General features: G+C 41.2%; 1 protein-coding gene across 1 annotated transcript; it reads left to right on the forward strand.

The window, feature by feature from the left end:
* The first annotated feature begins 700 nt into the window (after positions 1 to 700).
* On the forward strand, positions 701 to 11110 carry LOC147375498 (endogenous retrovirus group V member 2 Env polyprotein-like). The gene is made up of 3 exons (XM_086394301.1): positions 701 to 1040; positions 1934 to 2013; positions 8680 to 11110. Exon 3 carries the CDS (start codon positions 9133 to 9135, stop codon positions 10198 to 10200), a length of 1068 nt encoding a protein of 355 aa, XP_086250427.1. The 5' UTR covers positions 701 to 1040; positions 1934 to 2013; positions 8680 to 9132; the 3' UTR covers positions 10201 to 11110.
* The last annotated feature ends 6592 nt before the right edge of the window (positions 11111 to 17702 follow it).

The following is a 17702-nucleotide window of genomic DNA, read 5'->3' on the forward strand; positions in this document are numbered from 1 at the left end:
TCTACAAAAATAATGCACTTGATTGCATGGACTCCCCTTTTACCAAAATCACATCTGTGCTGACCTTCCCCACTACCTCTGTGGAGCAGTTTATCAGAGCTATCTAAGGTGCTGTCTCCCAGGCTACAGCCCTCATTTTGCTCCCCATAAAGCTTAACTCACAACTTTCACGTACATTTTTTAAAGTCAATAACTTCCATCATGTGAGGATTTTAGCATCTGTACAACAGTTCTGGAAATATGCATCACATATTGTTTTCTGTGGACCTCAGAGAAGAGTTAAAACAGAGTACATAGTAGGAGGACTCTGCCCAGGAAGGCTGCATAGAGTCACATGTAACAGAACCACGGAGAGAGAAAGAAGTGGACAAATCCAAGGGTTTGAGCATGATTAAATGTGGGGATTGAAGAAAAGAGAGAAGTCAAGGTTGACTCTTGGGGTTGTAGCTGAATAATTTGGTAATCAGTGTTGACTTTATTGCCTTGAGGGGTCTTCCCTGGTGGCTCAGACAGTAAAGAATCTAGCGGCAATGCAGGAAACCCAGGTTCAATCCTAGGGTCAGGAAGATTCCCTAGGAGAAGGGAATGGCTAGCCACTCCAGTGTTCTTGCCCGAATTCCATGGACAGAGAAGCCTGGTGGGCTGTGTAGTCCATGAGGTCATAAAGCATCAGACACAACTAAGAGATGGACAGTTTCCGTTTTTTTTTTTTTCTTGAAAGCCTGGAATCCTGGCAGTTGTGGAGTGGGGGAGAACCAGAAATGCCCAAGAATTGGACCTGAAGGTGGAGCTCGGTGGTTATGGATAGAAAGTCAAGATTGGAAGTCAGCAGTGGCTTCATGGTTCATGAGATGTCAGGAGATAAGGTAGGGAAGGGGTGGGATTTAAAAGGGGTTGGGCCTAGAGACTTGAAAACTCTGCAAGGGGATGGAGGAGACAATATAAGATCAGCCTGGATCAGCTGGTCAGCTGGATCAGCCCTCTAGCCTCTCTCCTCACTCTGCTCCAGGTTGAGTCCTAGAGCTGGAAGCCCTCTCCAGGTAAGGCTGACAGAACTATGGAGCATGGGGCAGATGCTGTCCTGGGCTCCTCTAGCTTTATATCTGCTCTGTCTCTCACTGGACCATGAGAAAGGCATCTTCCTAGGTGTCTCTTATTAAGAAATTGGGAATATGAAAATAGTAGTGCCATGAGAGAAGAAAATGAAGACCAGGAGGAAATGAGGAAGGACTAAAGTATTTGCTTTAAAAACATGGTTAGGAGGTGAAATTAACAGTGTCTTTGGAGGCAATGGTATAAGCGAGAGCTTCAGAACTTAGGGAACCCAGACTTTGATTCTTTCTCCTCCATTCCCTAGACATGAGGCCTGAAGTTTATCTCCAGCCTATATCTTCAGATTTTTTTCTGACTGGGGATAGAGTTGGAAGTAGTAACTCTTTCTACATTTCCTTCATTATTAGAAAATTGAGCTCTTTTTCTAAAAACAAAAGGAAAAACATGTTTCCTATTACAGTCATATAAATTTAAGCAAATGCATATCTAGAAAAATACCATTTTTATTTTCTGAGTACAAAATGGAGGTACTTATCTGCATGTTGCTGCTGCTGCTGCTGCTAAGTCACTTCAGTCGTGTCCGACTCTGTGCAACCCAATATATGGCAGCCCATCCAGGTTCCTCTGTCCCTGGGATTCTCCAGGCAAGAACACTGGAGTGGGTTGCCATTTCCTTCTCCAATGCATGAAAGTGGAAAGTGAAAAGTGAAAGTGAAGTCGCTCAGTTGTGTCCAACTCTTCACGATCCCATGGACTGCAGCCTACAAGGCTCCTCCGCCCATGGGATTTTCCAAGCAAGAGTACTGGAGTGGGTTGCCATTGCCTTCTCCACTTCTCTGCATACTAAAATTCTGTATCAATGGCTTTCCTTGAATTCTAGCCCCGAGTCACAGCTGCACAGGAGACCAAGTCCTGCTCTGCAGAGAACTCATCCTTCTTCCAGAACAAGGACCTCCGAAGGTGAGCAGAGGTGTAAACAAAACTCAGTCAATTTGAAGGTCAAACTGGGGAGTATCTCCACTAGCCCTTAGGGAAAGAAGAGATTATTTTTCGGCCAGGACATCTTTTGAGGGAAAAGAATGGCAGCTTCATCATGTAGACAGCTTCTTGCTCTGGGGACAGGCTATGGAGAGGGCCCATAGAACAGATAACCTCTTCGGTGCCAATCAGAAAATTCCGATCCAGCTGGCTAAGGTTACATTTCTGGGGAAGCTGAAAACCGCAAGTAAGTTAAGTGCAAAGTCTTGCTAGGATATCATGTGTTCCATCTGGATTTTTTCTTTATTACCATACATTTGCTGATGTATCTTTTAAAATCCTCACACTGTCTCACTTTTTTTAAAAATTTAAATTTATTTATTTTAATTGGAGGCTAATTACTTTACAATATTGTATTGGGTCTGCCACACATCCACATGAATCTGCCACGGGCGTACATGTGTTCCCCATCCTGAACCCCCCTCCCCGTACCATCCCTCTGGGTCATCCCAGTGCACCAGCCCCAAGCATCCTGTATTGAACCTGGACTGGTGACTCATTTCTTATATGATGTTATACTTGGCTCACTTTTTATGCTTAATTTTGCACATGGTTATTTTTTTCTCTTTAAGGAAAATTCTTACTCGGCTTTTGCTTTTATTCTTATGCTGCTAAGTCACTTCAGTCGTGTCCGACTCTGTGCGACCCAATGGATGGCAGCCCACCAGGCTCCCCGGTCCCTGGGATTCTCCAGGCAAGAACACTGGAGTGGGATGCCATTGCCTTCTCTGTTTATTGTTATAGTTTTCTCTTAAATTTCTACTTTTAACTCAGCATTTTGTCTTTTCTTGGTTTTGTCTTAGCCATGTTTTTTGGAACACAAAATATTTTATACTTCTGGATTGCAGTCACTGAAAATGTTTCTTTGTTTCATCTCTTTATTTTGACTTGGATTCTGCTATATTAGTCAGTGCTTTAATTTTGTAAGCATTTATATGTACAACTCTGTCCTTATTTTCAGTTTTCCTTGATATTTGCTTTAATAGTATTTGTGGGACATGTAGGGCAGTTTTGTTACTCACCTGAACTTGGGTTCATTCACCTGATGCCCAGCAGTCAATCTACTGACAGTGGGTCATGATAAAGGAAAGTACAGCATTTACGGGCAGGGCACCAAGCAAGGAGAATAGGCAGCGAATGCTCAGAGGGCCTGAACTCCTTGCTTGATGACCTGCAAATTAACACTGTACTTTGCCTTCACCACAACCTGCAATCAATAGATTGACTTTGCTGCAAGTAAACATGAGTTCAAGTGAGCAACTGTTTTTGTGGACCGCCACCCAAGCTGGATGACTTTGTGGCACATTGGCCCCTTGCAAGAAGTGGCTCTAAGAGTCTGTCCCGCAGACTCCTGAGCACCTTTGTCTCAAGGACAACCCCGAGCCTCTGCCACCAACTGGATTACAATGGCCCTTGGTACATCGAGGTGATGGAACAATGCACTAGCTTGTGACATCTCTGTGAAATAGCAGAGCTTAAGGGTGATGGCACAAAGGTATTCTTTCTTTTAGCCACTTGGCTGTGTCCATGATTGGGCATTGATTTTGAGGGTTTTCTGTATTGGACTAAAGAATCTGTAACCCTGAGAGATGCCTTCTGTTTGTGGACTTGCTTCCTTCTTTAACATTTGACAGCACTCTCTGTGAACAATTCAAAATGGATAATCAAAGGTCTGTTCCATGTTGTAGACCCTGAGAGTATATTTTGCAAAATTGGTAAATATTTAAGCACCTCTGAAAAAAGAAAAAAAAATGGTGTTCTATTGCAACACAGCTTGGCCTCAGTAGTCTAGGACCTGGATTACATTGCCCCCTAGTATGTCTCTAAATAACACGATCTTTCAACCAGAACTGTTTTGTTAAATGGGAAGAAATGGAATGACGCTTCTTAAGTGCACCCTTTGATATTATTTTATCAAGCGAACCTGTTCAGAGAAAAATGTAACATGCATAAAGTATGACAGAGAAAGAAATGTCCTCAAATAGGGAGATACTAAAAGTTCTATTTAAAAAATTTAACCGTATTCTCAGGAATCAAGAGAAGGAGAATTAATTCAACAAATAAATGCTCCTAGATGTCCATCTCACTTGTCTCTGTATGGTGGGCAGAATGGGGAAGCAGGGGCAGGGGCCGTGGATCCCATAGCCACAAATTCACCTTCACCTGCTCAGGTAGAAGCTGAGGAAGGAGGAATTGTCTCCCTCTTATATCCGACAGAGCGCCCATATTGGTCAGAGAACCACTTATGTTCAGGCCAGGCATTCACACTGAGGCAGATTCTCACTGGAGGAATAAATGCCCAAGATCAGCCAGCAGGATTCATGCGGATATACTCTCCCTTTTCAAATTCAGACTTGTTTAATTGGAACATTAATATACAAACCTATTGTGATGACCATACCAGGATGGAAAATGCATTCTCCTCCATCTTTGCCACCCACAGTCCAAACTGGGTCAGAGCTTCCTAACTACCCCATTGGCTGAGGAAGAGATAAGGATGGTAATAGAAAATGCTAGAGAAGAGGCAGGTAGAGTGCATGTTGCTATCTCTGGCAATCTCCTCCCAGCACCAGCAGCAAAAGCAATTCCCACCACAGATCCAGACTGGGAGGAGAATGACCTAGAACATAAAGCTGGCATTGAGCATTACTAGGAGTGCATCATGGTAGGGCTCCAAAAAGGAGAACCAACACAGGAGTTTTCATAAGGTGCAAGGAATGTGCAAACAGCCACAGTAAAAACCCTGAGTTTGGGGAGAGAATGGACAGGGCATATCACCAATATACAGATGTGAATCTAAATAATCTGGAGAATTTTAAGTGAATTAACCAGACCCTGTGGCTCAGAGTGCCCCAGATATCTAGAAATTGTGCAAAAGGTAGAAGGTCTTTTTCTGCTTCTGATACCTCTTTTGGTGTAATAGAAACTGCTTTCAGTTTCTCACAGTTGGGAGGGCATACAAGAACAAAAGGAGACCCTTTAAATGAAGCAGCAGATGTCCATTTCGGCAGCGATACTCACTGGGCAGAGAAATGGGGAGACAAGAAATCTCAGCAGAGGATAAGGTTCCAGGGACCCAAGAGAGTGAAGGGTAGCCCTCAGAGAAGAGACCCCTAAAGGGGACATGTTAAAGTACATCCCCAGCAGTGCTTATTGAAAGCCAAGAAAGCCACTGGAAAAAAAAATCTGTCCCAACTTAAAAACAGAAACCAGAAGAGGAGGAGAAATCATTCTTCATGCTGGAGACAAGAGAGAGTGAGGAAAGCCAGGGAGTTCACTCGAGGAGAAAGGCCCCATCCCACCTCCCACCAGGAGTGCCAGGTAACCCTTTTTTGGGAAACAGACAACTGACTTTCTGATTGGTACTGGAGCCACTAGCTCAGTTTTGAACCCGAGTTAACCCCCCAAAAAAGAGCCATGTCAAGCAGAGTCTACAGAATGCCTCTCCCAAAACTGCTTTGCAGCCCCTAGATTGAGGTGCTTAACTTAAAACACACTTTTATATACATGCCAGAGAGCCCAGTCTCATTGTTGAGATGAGATTTATTATGCTAAAATGACTTTCACTCCTGGAAGACTGAATATAGAGGGAATACCAGAACAAGCTTGCGCCTTGCAGGCAGCCATCCTGTCAAGGGATGGAGCCACTAGCATCCCTGACAGGACATCCTGAACCAGGGAAGCCTGAGAGCATAGGCTGATTAGGGGGCAGGTACAGCAAGGAAGGCCATAGCAGTGAAGGTGAAACTGAAACCGGACACTCAGGCTCTGAGCTTAAGGCAATACCCTTTAAAGGAGCAAGCAAAACAGGGATGCAGACTTTGATAAACTGGATTTTAAAAATACCTGCTTATTTTCCTCCCTCAGTCAACTTATGGGCTTGCCATGTGTCAGTAGGGCCTTCCCTGGTGGCTCAGATGGTAAAGCGTCTGCCTCCAATGCGGGAGACCCGGGTTCAATCTCTGGGTCGGGAAGATCCTCTGGAGAAGGAAATGGCAACCCACTCCAGTATTCTTGCCTGGAAAATCCCATGGATGGAGGAGCTTGCTTGGCTACTGTCCATGGGGTCGCAAAGTGTCGGACATGACTGAGTGACTTCACTATGTGTCAGTAGTGGTTAGAATCTGCCTGCCAATGCGGGTGATGTAAGAGACATGGGTTCAATCCTGTGTCGGGAAGATCCCCAGGTGTTGGGCACAGCAACCCACTTGAGTATACTTGCTTAGAGAATCCCATGGACAGAGAAGCCTGGTGGGCTATAGTCCACAAGGTCACAAAGAGCTGGACATGACTAAAAGCAACTCAGCATGCATGCATGCCTTCACTGTATAATACTCACATCCTGACTTTATGAAGCCACGCGTTGAAGAGCACTGATTCATTCAGGACATAAGAACCATAAATCAGATAGTGAAAGACATCCAAACTGTAGTCCCCAATACCTATATTCAAACTATCTTAACCTGAAGATTACTGTTAGACTTAACAGAGGTCTTTTTCTAGATAACTTTGAGTCTTGAATCCCAAGAGTTATTTGCATTTGTAAGGAAGATCTGAAAATCAAAACAATCAACAATCTCAACTCTCTGGCCAAATGAAGCTCTAAACTCTCTCGGAAAAAGGCCCGATTTCACGACTCTCAGTGAAATATCTAGGAATCAAACTGACCAAAGGCCAGAGGAATTGCTCCATGACTGTCTGGAGACAGTAGCCAGAGTAACAGTGTCCAACATCAAAGACAGTAGCCTCGGTTCCTGGAATGGCAAGATTCTGCTGCGCATGAGTCCCCGACTTAAGCTAATAGTTAAACAGTTACATGAGGCCCTAAAACAAGTCTGACAATAAGCCCACAGGGGGAGCAGAGAATGTGAAAAAAATCTTCCAGTCAATGAAGGGAAAACTACTGACCGCCTCTGTTCTGGGTTTGCCACATTTGAAAAAGTCATTTGATCCCTTTAAACATAAAAGACAGGTAGTGAGACTGGAGGTATTGACCTACAATCTGAGAGCACAAAATGCCCAGTATCCTATTTCACAAAGGCTTTGGATAGTATAATCCAGGGTTGGTCAATGTATCTGAGTGTCATAGCTGCTGCTCTGGATTTGTGGCAAGCAGCAGAATTCACTCCAGAACAGCCAACCGTGGTGTTTACATCCGACTATGTGTTGCTGCTGTTGGAACTAAAGGGTGGATATTGGCTCACTTCCGACCACTTGAGAGGATATCAGTCAATTTTATTTGATAATCCTAATGTGACCCCAAAGCCTGTGTCCTTTGCGAATCTGGTCTCATTGCTCCCCACCCCTTTGGGTGACCCCTGGGCCCAGGGTCATGCATTATTGTTTGCCGATTATTGAGCAGCTGTTTGGGCCTGACTAATGATTCCTTGGGAAATGTAGACGTTGAGAACTTCTCAGATGGAAGTAGTTTCATGGACCGTAGAAACTGAAAGAGCAGATACACAGTGATAACCTTGCAGGAGATCATAGGAATGGAAGCTTTGCCATCACATGCTTGGCCCAAAACGTTAAATTCTTGTTCTCACTTGACTTTTCTGTGTCTGTGAGGTTAAGATAGTTAACATCTATACTGACTCGAAATATGCCTTTTCAGTTGTGAATGCATACAGGGCAATTTGGAAAGATAGATTGCTCACTTCTGAAGAAAAGGAAATCAAACATGCCCCCAGGAAGTTTTGAAACTGCTAGACACAGTGTTCAAGCCAAAGGAGGTGGGAGTTGTGCATTGCCCAAGACAGTCAGCAAAAAACACCTTTAGTTACAGCATGGATTCTAAGTATAAACCTGACCCAATTTAACCTGACATACTGAGAACCTTGAAAGGTCACGAGAATAAGTATTAAGTCTTATGTATCTAGAAGCAAGTGGAAAATGATCAAGGAGTGTTTTAATTCATGTATATCTACTATACATGAATTACTACTATAGCCACCTACTAGTGATGGCTGACCTTAACAGGCTGCTTAGAAACATTTCCTTGCTGGATTGAAAACACTTCAGAAGTAGTAACGGTCTGAATTGAGCTACCCAGCTCAATTCAGAGCGATACTGGAGGTGTCTTTATTGCTAATATGATTCAGGAAGAATCTAAAATATGTGGAATAAAAGAGTTTGCATGCATCTTAGAGCCTGTGATCAACCAGAACCACACATTAAAAAAGACAATGGCTAAAATCTGTCAAGAAACTGACTTAACCTGCATTAAGTTGCCAGTTGCATCGCTTAGAATTAGAATGTGTCCTAGAAGTAGACTCCAATTGAGGCCTTGTTGTGTGAGAGAGTCTCCCTCTATTCTGAGCAGGTAAGTGGTCAGACGTGTGATTGAAAGGTAAAAAAATTAGACACTATAAGATATGTGTAAACACTGGGGTAAGTGTGAAATACTATTTCTAAATTTGGTACTAATAAATAATGTTTCCCATAGATGTCCTCTTCCAGTGTTTTTGAACTGGAGACTGAGTGCTCCTAACAATGAAGAAGAATATACACCAGAGAACCAACTCCAGCCTTGGAGGGTGAAGCCTTACTATGTTCTACTGCTAACTAGCTCTTCTTTTCAATTGATAGAAGTCAAGTTGTGGATCTGATACACGTGGATGAAGCTTGCTTCTGACTCAACTACAAATCTACAGTCCTCAGCAGTTACAGAAAAGACAACCACAGAGCTAGCTGAACAGTCTGCCTTCCTACAAGTCCACAGTGGGACTTCAGTTAAATCAAAGAAAGTATCTTTTATAAGTTGTGAATGACTTGTGACCATTTATCATAACATTTATAATTGGCTGGAGCATTTTTCTGTTTTATTATTTGCTTATCCTTTTTTTCTTTGCTTCTGGATTCATCTAATCATTTTACCTGTGATTATATTGTAGACAATCAAGCCTATCATTTGCTGTGATATTGATAATAAGAGATATTTAACTTTTGCTCTATTTTAATTTAAACCTTGTGATAATACAGTTAGTACCAAAGTTTAGGGCCATTGCTATTTTCCCACATAAGAGCTTGGCCCCAGCTATAATGATGGCTCTTGCTTTGCTTTACTGCCTCATCCCACTGGTGTCTGCTGCTTCCTGGGGGGAAAATTCTCTAATTATGTTATCTCAGAGTATAGCCACAGGTAAGAACTTAAGTAATTGTTGGTTATGCCATTTGGTATCTGAAGACATCCAAAAAAACTATATCCCACTTATAGTCCCCGTAGCTGATTTTGGTACTGTGCCGAACCCCACGACCTACTATCATTGTCCTCTTCCAAGACTCATATTCAAAGTTAGGCTAATCGAAGTCCCTAAGAGTGCCCACACCCCTTGTTTCACCTTGTCTGAGGAAGTTTTCACTGGATCAAGAGCTAAGACTGGTCCACCGCGGTCTCTTGACTTTCTCCTGAAAAAATGTGATGAACAAAACCCCCTGATATGTACGAGTGACAAATGTGAAAGGGCTAAAAATGACACTGATTCATGCCAGAGAGTCAGAAAAGTTCAATATAATGTAACAGGAATATGGAGGGCTTGCAATGGTAGTGATCCCTGGCTAGAGAACATACTGTCTGTGCTCCCCCAAAAAGAAAGTATCGATTTCACTACCCTGGGAGGTATAACTTGTGCCCCTCCAGGATATTACTTTGTCTGTGGCACAGGGAATACCCCAAGAAGGGAAGGGACGGCATATCGCTGCTTAGACAGCTGGCAAATAGAAGGGTCATGCCTACTGGGATATATAAAGATGCCTTCCCATGATAAAAGAATGATATTGGCAGTGTATGAAGACAATATAGGACAAAGCTCTTTTGGCAACCTCACACCAACTGCCAGATTTTATGTCAATAGAGATACGATTCATAACCTCTCTGCCACAATTGGACAAATTGCTGAGGACACAGCTAAAAGTATTGCAGCCCAACACACACCTTTGAATTCATTGACTCGAGTGTTCCCAGGCAATAGAATAGTCCATGATTTCTTATTAGCAAAACAAGGAGGAGTGTGTATAATGGCTAATACCACATGCTGCGTATACATCAATACCTCTGGAGAAGTTGAAACCCGAGTAAACAAAATACTTCAAAAGGCTACCTGGTTATAGGATGTACATAAAAAGGATGCACATCAGGACTTATTTCAGAACACATCTGAAATAGGGGGTTTTTTGGGTACTTTCACAAGGCTCCATTTGATTATCATCTTCTTTCTAATGTGTTTCTTAATTTTCAATTATTTGTTCAGATGCTATGACAAAGTGGTCAAAGAGAGAAATCATGTTTTCATAATTCAAAGTACGATGCTAGACTTGGGACTCGAGAATTCTTTGCAAAGAGGATCCAAGACTTTTGCTCCTCTAATTCTGAAGAATTAACATCGCCCCTGTTCAGCAGGAAGTAGCCAGAGCGGTCGTCGCCCTGTTCCCCTCAGGATGAGGAGTATCAAAGAGCAGAGGGACCTGAAATTGAGCAGGACCCTGCAGGGTCTTCCTGGATACAATCTCCTATTGTCCCCACTTCTTGTTTGTAGAAAAAAGTTGAGATTTTTTAGGTCTTCGCAGAGTTCCAAAGAGCAGACTCAAGCAGTTAATGATTACAGAATTGAGGAAATGCAGGAACAAAGGAAAAGCAATCAAGCAATAAATGTTTAGCCATAAAACAGAGTCACAGGATTCCTAGATCCTTTTCAAGGGATATAGATAATAAACTGATGCAATCTATCTTTGAGTTGTTTTCCAGAAACCAGGATCTCATGATGAAATCCACTGGCAGTGTATGGCAGTTACAAACAAGTTGGAACCAGAAGAATGATGATCAAGATGCCAGATATCACTTTGTTGATTAAAACCCCATCAATCAGAAGAATCCATGAGATAATCACACACTTAAGCTCCTTACCCTTATTTTTAATCTAAAAATTTGAAAGTCACTGGGGAGTTCAGATCCTTTAAACATTTACTTGCCCATTCTTCTTGCTTGGCACCCTGCAAATAAATGCTGTACTTTCTTTCACCACAACCTTGTCAGTAGATTGATTTTGCTTATTTGGGTAAACAAACTCAATTTTGGTTCAGTAACAACCTGTGTTTTGATTAGCAGAGCTCAGTGGTTTTTCTTAATGACTTATCAGTTTATTGAATGTTAGGAGCACTTTCAAGCACACAAAAGTATAAACTCATATCCATCACCCAGATTCAAGAAGAACTGTATTCCTCATTTGTCTAAACTGTTATTCTTTTTGTTGAAATATTTTCAAGCAAATCACAGACACCATGCCATTTCACCCTTAGAAACTTCAGTATCTATCTTAAAATATGAGTGTTTTATTAAATAACCACAATATGATTGTCCCAGCTAATAAATTTCATATTCCATAATATTGAGTACTCAGTCTATATTGAAAATTTCCCGCTCTTCTTCAGTTGATTCATTTAAGCCAGAATCTAAATTAGGGGCACGTAAGTATCTCACTCTGCTAACCTAGAAAAGCACTTTATTCCCAAAGTTATTAAAGTATTGGAATTCCATTGAAGGTCCTACCTGGTGGATATTTCTCGTTACTCCTTCATAGTCATCTTGATAGCTTCAAGTACAACAAATTTTTTCCATCTTTCAAAACACAAACTCTACTCATTAAACACTATTTCTCTATTCCCCTCCCTTTCCCTTCCCTACCCCAGCCCTTGGCAATACCTGTCTGCTTTGTTTCTCTCTGAATTTGACTATTTTAGGTACCTCATATAAGTGGATTCACACAATATTGGTCTTTTTATGACTGGCTTATTTCATTTACAATGATATCTTCGAGGTTCATCCATGTGGTAACATGTGTTATATTTTCCTTCCTTTTTAAGGCTGAATCCTGGAGTAGGAAATGGCACCTCACTCCAGTATTCTTGCCTGGAAAACTTTTTGGACGTAGGAGCTCAGTGGACTACAGTCCTTGGGACCACAAAGAGTTAGACTTGAATGAGCAACTGAGCACAAAGCTGAATAATCTCTTGTGTATATATCTCTCTCTCATATTTTTTATCCACTCATCCTTTGAAGGACACTTGATTGGTTCCATTTTTTGATGACTGTGAATAATGCTGCTTTCAATATGATTGCACAAATAAATAACTTTTATCCCTGTTTTTAGTCCTTGTGTGTATGTACCCAGAAGTGGAATTGCTGGACCACATGGTAATTCTATAATTAATTTTTTGAGGACGTTCCCTTCTTTTTCACAGTGACTTTCATTGCGCTCTTGAATAAATCAAGTTGATATTGGTGTATCTGTTTAAATAACTTGAATTTGATTTGTTGCTTTTTTCTTTAAGATTGTGCCATCTCTATGTATTTAGGAGTTTGAGGAAATGTCTTTTATTCTTATTATCCTCTGCTTTGTTATTGGATAGCCTCCTGGAGCATATTGAAATACTTCCTTTTTTCTGTTCTATAGAAGAGTCTAGGTATACCAAAATAAAAGTTGTGTCTCAATTTTCAAATTTAATTGGGAAAGTTCAATAATATTCCCTTTTATTTATCTGTGACTGTACTCTCTTTCTATTCACTCTGTTATTTGTACCTTTTCTTCCAGGTAAGTCCATGTAAGCAAAAGTTTCAATGTTGTCAACTTTCTGGGTCCATTTTGTTTATCTTACAATTTATCTCAATCTTTACCTATTCTAATTTTCTAATATTTTAAGTCTGTAAATTTCCCTCAATTCTCCACTTTTACAAGAGGCAGTTATTATTATTGATATCTAATAGTTTCAATTTTCCCTTAGGTTTTGGCTGATGAGTGTTTTTAGAATTTAAATAAATATGGTTTAGTATTTAAATGCCAAACATAGACATCATTATCTTTTAATTTTATGCCATCTTAATTTTTCTTGGTTTAGTTTATATGTAATGGAAAATTTTGAACTTCTTGATTCTAAGTATAATTCTTTCCTTAACATTGACATTAATGTTGTGTTAGATGTTCATATGAATCTTACATCACAGTCATTAAAAAATAATTTTGTTTCTTTATTTATTTGCAGCTTCAGTTGGCCTTTGTTGCCGCACGTATGCTTTCATTGCAGTGGCTTCTCGTTGCAGAGTACAGGCTCCAGCGGTATAGGCTTCAGTAGTTGCAGCGTGTAGACTTGATTATTGTGGCTTGTGGCCTCTATAGCACAGGCTCAGTAATTATGGCATGGGGGTTTAGTTACTGCATGGCACTTGGAATCTTCCTAGACCAGGGATCAAATCGTGCCCCCCGCACTGGCAGGTGGATTCTTATCCACTGCACCACCAGGGAAGTCCCATCACAATCTTTTTGTAATACAGTAAGTCCCCTCCATATGAACGTGTTCTATTCTAAAAGCAAGTTCCCAAGTGCAGTTTGTGTGAAAGTCCAACGTAAGCCTACATCCCCAACAAACACAATTAGCTATCTAGTACTGAGCTGTGAAAGTGAAGTCGCTCAGTCGTGTCCGACTCTTTGTGACCCCATGGACCGTAGCCCACCAGGCTCCTCAGCCCATGGAATTTTCCAGTCAAGAGTACTGGAGTGGGTTGCCATTTCTTTCTCCAGGGGATCTTCCCAACCCAGGGATCAAACCCGGATCTCCCGGATTGAAGGCAGATGCTTTTTACTGTACTGTAGTAGGTTTATAATAGTTTTCACACAAATAACATATTTAAAAAAGCAAACACACAAAAATAAAACTTTTTTAATCTTACAGTACAATACCTTGAGAAATATAGTCGTATATAGTACAACAGCTGGCATACAGGCACTGGCATCAAGTGAAAAGGCAGAATTACCTACTAGAGAAGGGAGACGAGGTGAGAGAAGCAAACACTGAAGGATCATGAGAAGTAGAAGTTTGAGGGAGAGCTGCAATTTCACTCACGCCTGAAACTGATGTCTCAGGTCCTGCTTCTTTTCTGGATTCAATTCTATCTACCTTCTTAAAATATGTCCAGTGACATCTGGGTAGTAGCTCTGTTTTTCTCATCATAGATGCTATAATAGTGCTGGCTTGCATTCTGAACAGCTCCTGCAACCTTCCTATACCATCCTAAATTCAGGTCCCAACCTCAAAAACTAACAGTGCCTTCTCAAAGAAATAAAATCCTCTCTCCATTTCTGCATCCCAAATCTCTGGTTCTTCAGTTACTTCTTCTTGTCTCTTTTCGTCCTTTCTCTGCACCTCCAACTCCATCAAGTCTTCATTAGTAAGCTCCTCGTGTTGCACAGCAAGGGGTTCAATGAAGTGTCCCTCTTGCAGTTCTAGCTTGAAATATAGATGCTGGGATGCACATACATGAAAATGTAGGCCAGACTCATGGACTATAATAACTCATGTGATTGGACATGCAAACCCACATTTGCATCTTTTAAAGTTGACAGCTTTAAGGTTCATATGTAGGGGACTTACTGTAGTCTCTAGTGTTCTATGTTTTAGACTTCAGCATCGAAGGTAATATGTCTTATGCTCAATCTTAAAAAATCAAGAGTTAACTTTTTTTTGAGCAGTTTATGTTTACAACCAGTTGAGTGAAAAGTACAGAGAATTCCCACACACTCCAAGCCCTTACACAAGCAAACTCTCCACCTCATCATCCCACACCAGAATCACAGTTGTTATAACCCATGAACTTACATGATACATCTTATCACCCAATGTCTATAGTTTACACTAGGGCTCACTCTTCATGTTGTACTTTCTGAGTTTGGACAAATGTGTGACTTGTATCCACCATTGTATCATATGGAATCATTTCACTGTCCTAAAAGTCCTCTGTGCTCTGTCTAGTCATCCCTCTTTCCCAGTCCCTCTGAAGGACTGATCCTTTCACTGTCTCCACAGCTTTGCCTTTTCAAGCATGTCATGTACTGGAATCATACAGTATGTAGCTTTTTCAGATTGGCTCCTTTCACTTAGTAATGTGTATTTCAGTTTCCTACCTGTAATGCAGGTTGTTTTCTATAAAATGTCCTCCAATCCAGTGACTGGTGTCTTTATAAGAAAACTAAATAGAGGACACATGCACACACACAGTGGGGAGGCAATGTGAAGAGAAGACAGAAGTTGGAGTGATGAATCTACATTCCAAGAAACCCCACGTATTTCTGGCACCACCAGAAGCTAAAAGAGACAAAGAAGGATTCTTCCCTAGATCCTTTGAAGGGGAGCGTGATCCTGCCTATACCTTGATTTCAGATACCTACCCTGGAGAGTTGGGAGACAATGTTTTTATTTTAAGCCATCTAGTTTGTGGTACCAGGAAACTTAATACAGTGGTCATGAACTCATGTCAGCTTCTGAGCCAGTGCTATTATTCCTGAGAATAATAACCAATTCCTGCCTAGACACAAGAGGAGAAGGACTGGTGGAGGTCAAGCTATAAGAGTCTGCTGACACGTTTAGTTGCAGTAACCAAATTGAGAGACAAGCCTTGTGCAGAATCCTCCAATAGGGATGTTTACATTGACATAGCCACACAAACTCAAGACTCCTTGTCCTGTGAGATTAACTTGGGGATAGTTAGTAAATTTGTTTTTCCTCTAAGACTTGGCGAGAGGTAAGAATGTTTACTAAAAACTAAACAGCTGATAATATCCTTATAATACTTTTTAGCCTCTCCTCCTCTATCATCTGGAGAAGGCAATGGCACCCCACTCCAGTACTCTTGCCTGGAAAATCCCATGGACGGAGGAGCCTTGTAGGCTGCAGTCCATGGGGTCGCTAGGAGTCGGACACGACTGAGCGACTCAGCAGCCTCTATCATCAAGTATACAAAAAATCCCTCTCCATTTTTATTTTTATCCTCTATCCTCACTTGCACTTCCCATTCCCCAGTATTCGTCCACAATAATGTGTGTTGTGTAAGTCCTTGGATATAAGTGTTTCTTCTAAAATATGTCATTTTGTGAATGATTGTGTCCTTAGTTGATGTAAATCTAATTATGCTTTACACTTCAATTATGCTCAGCATTCTTTTTAAAAGATCTATGTAGGTTTTCATGCACATATAATTCATTGTTTATAACTTGAATTTTACTGTATGTATCCACCAGATTTTATTTATCAGTTTCTCTAGTGATAAACACCAAGCTGCCTCTAACTTCCCACCACTGCAAGCAATGCTACTTATGAAGAGCATTTAGGCCTCAGGGTGAGAGTTCCTTTGTTGGCTCCTAAAGTAAGTTTATGTTTAATTCTGCTGTGTATTGCCAATTTGTTCAGGGTGACTCTGGCATTGTGAAAATGAAGAATCATCCAAATAATTTCTATTTGTTCCATCTTGGGGAGAGGCCTCACTCTGCCAGGTCCAAGTCACCCACAGCCCAGTTCCACAGGCTTGAAACATTCAGGGAAACAGAAAGTTCCTTAACTTCTTTGTTTTTGTGTGTAGTTGAAGCATGTGTAGACTCAGAGAGATAGTTATATTTTTGACCTTGAAGGTTGTCAGTATAAATACAACAATACTCTTCTTTAAAAAAAAAAAATATATATATATATAATTGAACTAATATACCACACATTCTTTATCCATCTGTCTGAACATTAGGGTTTTTTATATCTCTTGGCTGTTGCAAATAAGGTTGCAATAAATGTGTGCACGTTTTGTTGCTCAGTCATGTCTGACTCTTTGCTACCCTGTGGATTGTATCCTGCCAGGCTCCTTTGTCCATGGGATTCTCTAGGCAAGAATACTATGTGGGTTGCCATTCCCTTCTCCAGGGGATCGTCCCAACTCAGGGATTGAACCTGGGTCTCCTGCATTGCAGGTAGATCCTTTACTGCCTGAGCCACTGTGGAAATTTACAGTGCAAATACCTCTTTGAGATATTGCTATGAATTCTTTTGGATATCTACCTAGGAGTGAGGTTGTTGGATCATACAGTACTTGCATTAAAAAAAAAAAAAAGTTAAGGAAGCCTGGTGCTGTTTGACATAGCAGCTGTACCATTTTACATTCCCAACTACTTCCAGATTTTTAAAGAAATATGAACACTCTAGGGACTAAATCCTTACCCACATAGTGTCCTTGTCTTTACAGACAGGATATGAAGAGAGCAGAAGGCATCTGTGGTTCTGACAGTCGTTAAATGGTTTGCATCCATTCTCAGAATTTAATTGCTCCATGCAAAGGTGCATAGTCTGGTGAGTCAAAACTTGGTTGTTCTTGTTCAGTCACTCAGTCATGCCCAGCTCTGAGACCCCATAGGCTGCAGCACGTCAGGCTTCCCTGTCCTTCACTGTTTCCTGGAGTTTGTTCTAATTCATGTCCATGGAGTCGGTGATACCATCCAACCATCTCATTCTCTGTTGCTCTCTTCTGCCCTGAATCTTCCTCAGCATCAGGATTTTTCTGTTGAGCCAGCTCTTTAAATCAGGTGGCCAAAGTACTGGAGTTTCAGCTTCAGTATCAGCCCTTCCAATGAATATTCAGGGTTGATTTCATTTAGGATTGAGTAGTTTGATTTCCTTGCTGTCCAAGGGACTCTCAAGAGTCTTCTTTAGCACCACAATTCAAAAACATCCATTCTTTGGCAGTCAGCCTTCTTTATGGTCCAACTCTCTCCTCCATACATGACTACTGGAAAAACCATACCTTTGAC

The sequence above is a fragment of the Bos grunniens genome, chromosome 3, assembly GCF_055505025.1.
Source record: "Bos grunniens cultivar Pamir isolate PY7600 chromosome 3, Bosgru_T2T1.0, whole genome shotgun sequence".
Lineage (NCBI taxonomy): Eukaryota > Metazoa > Chordata > Mammalia > Artiodactyla > Bovidae > Bos > Bos grunniens.

Excerpts from the sequence above, each read along its gene's own strand:
- LOC147375498 (XM_086394301.1), top strand. The coding sequence starts at position 9,133 with ATGATGGCTCTTGCTTTGCTTTACTGCCTCATCCCACTGGTGTCTGCT.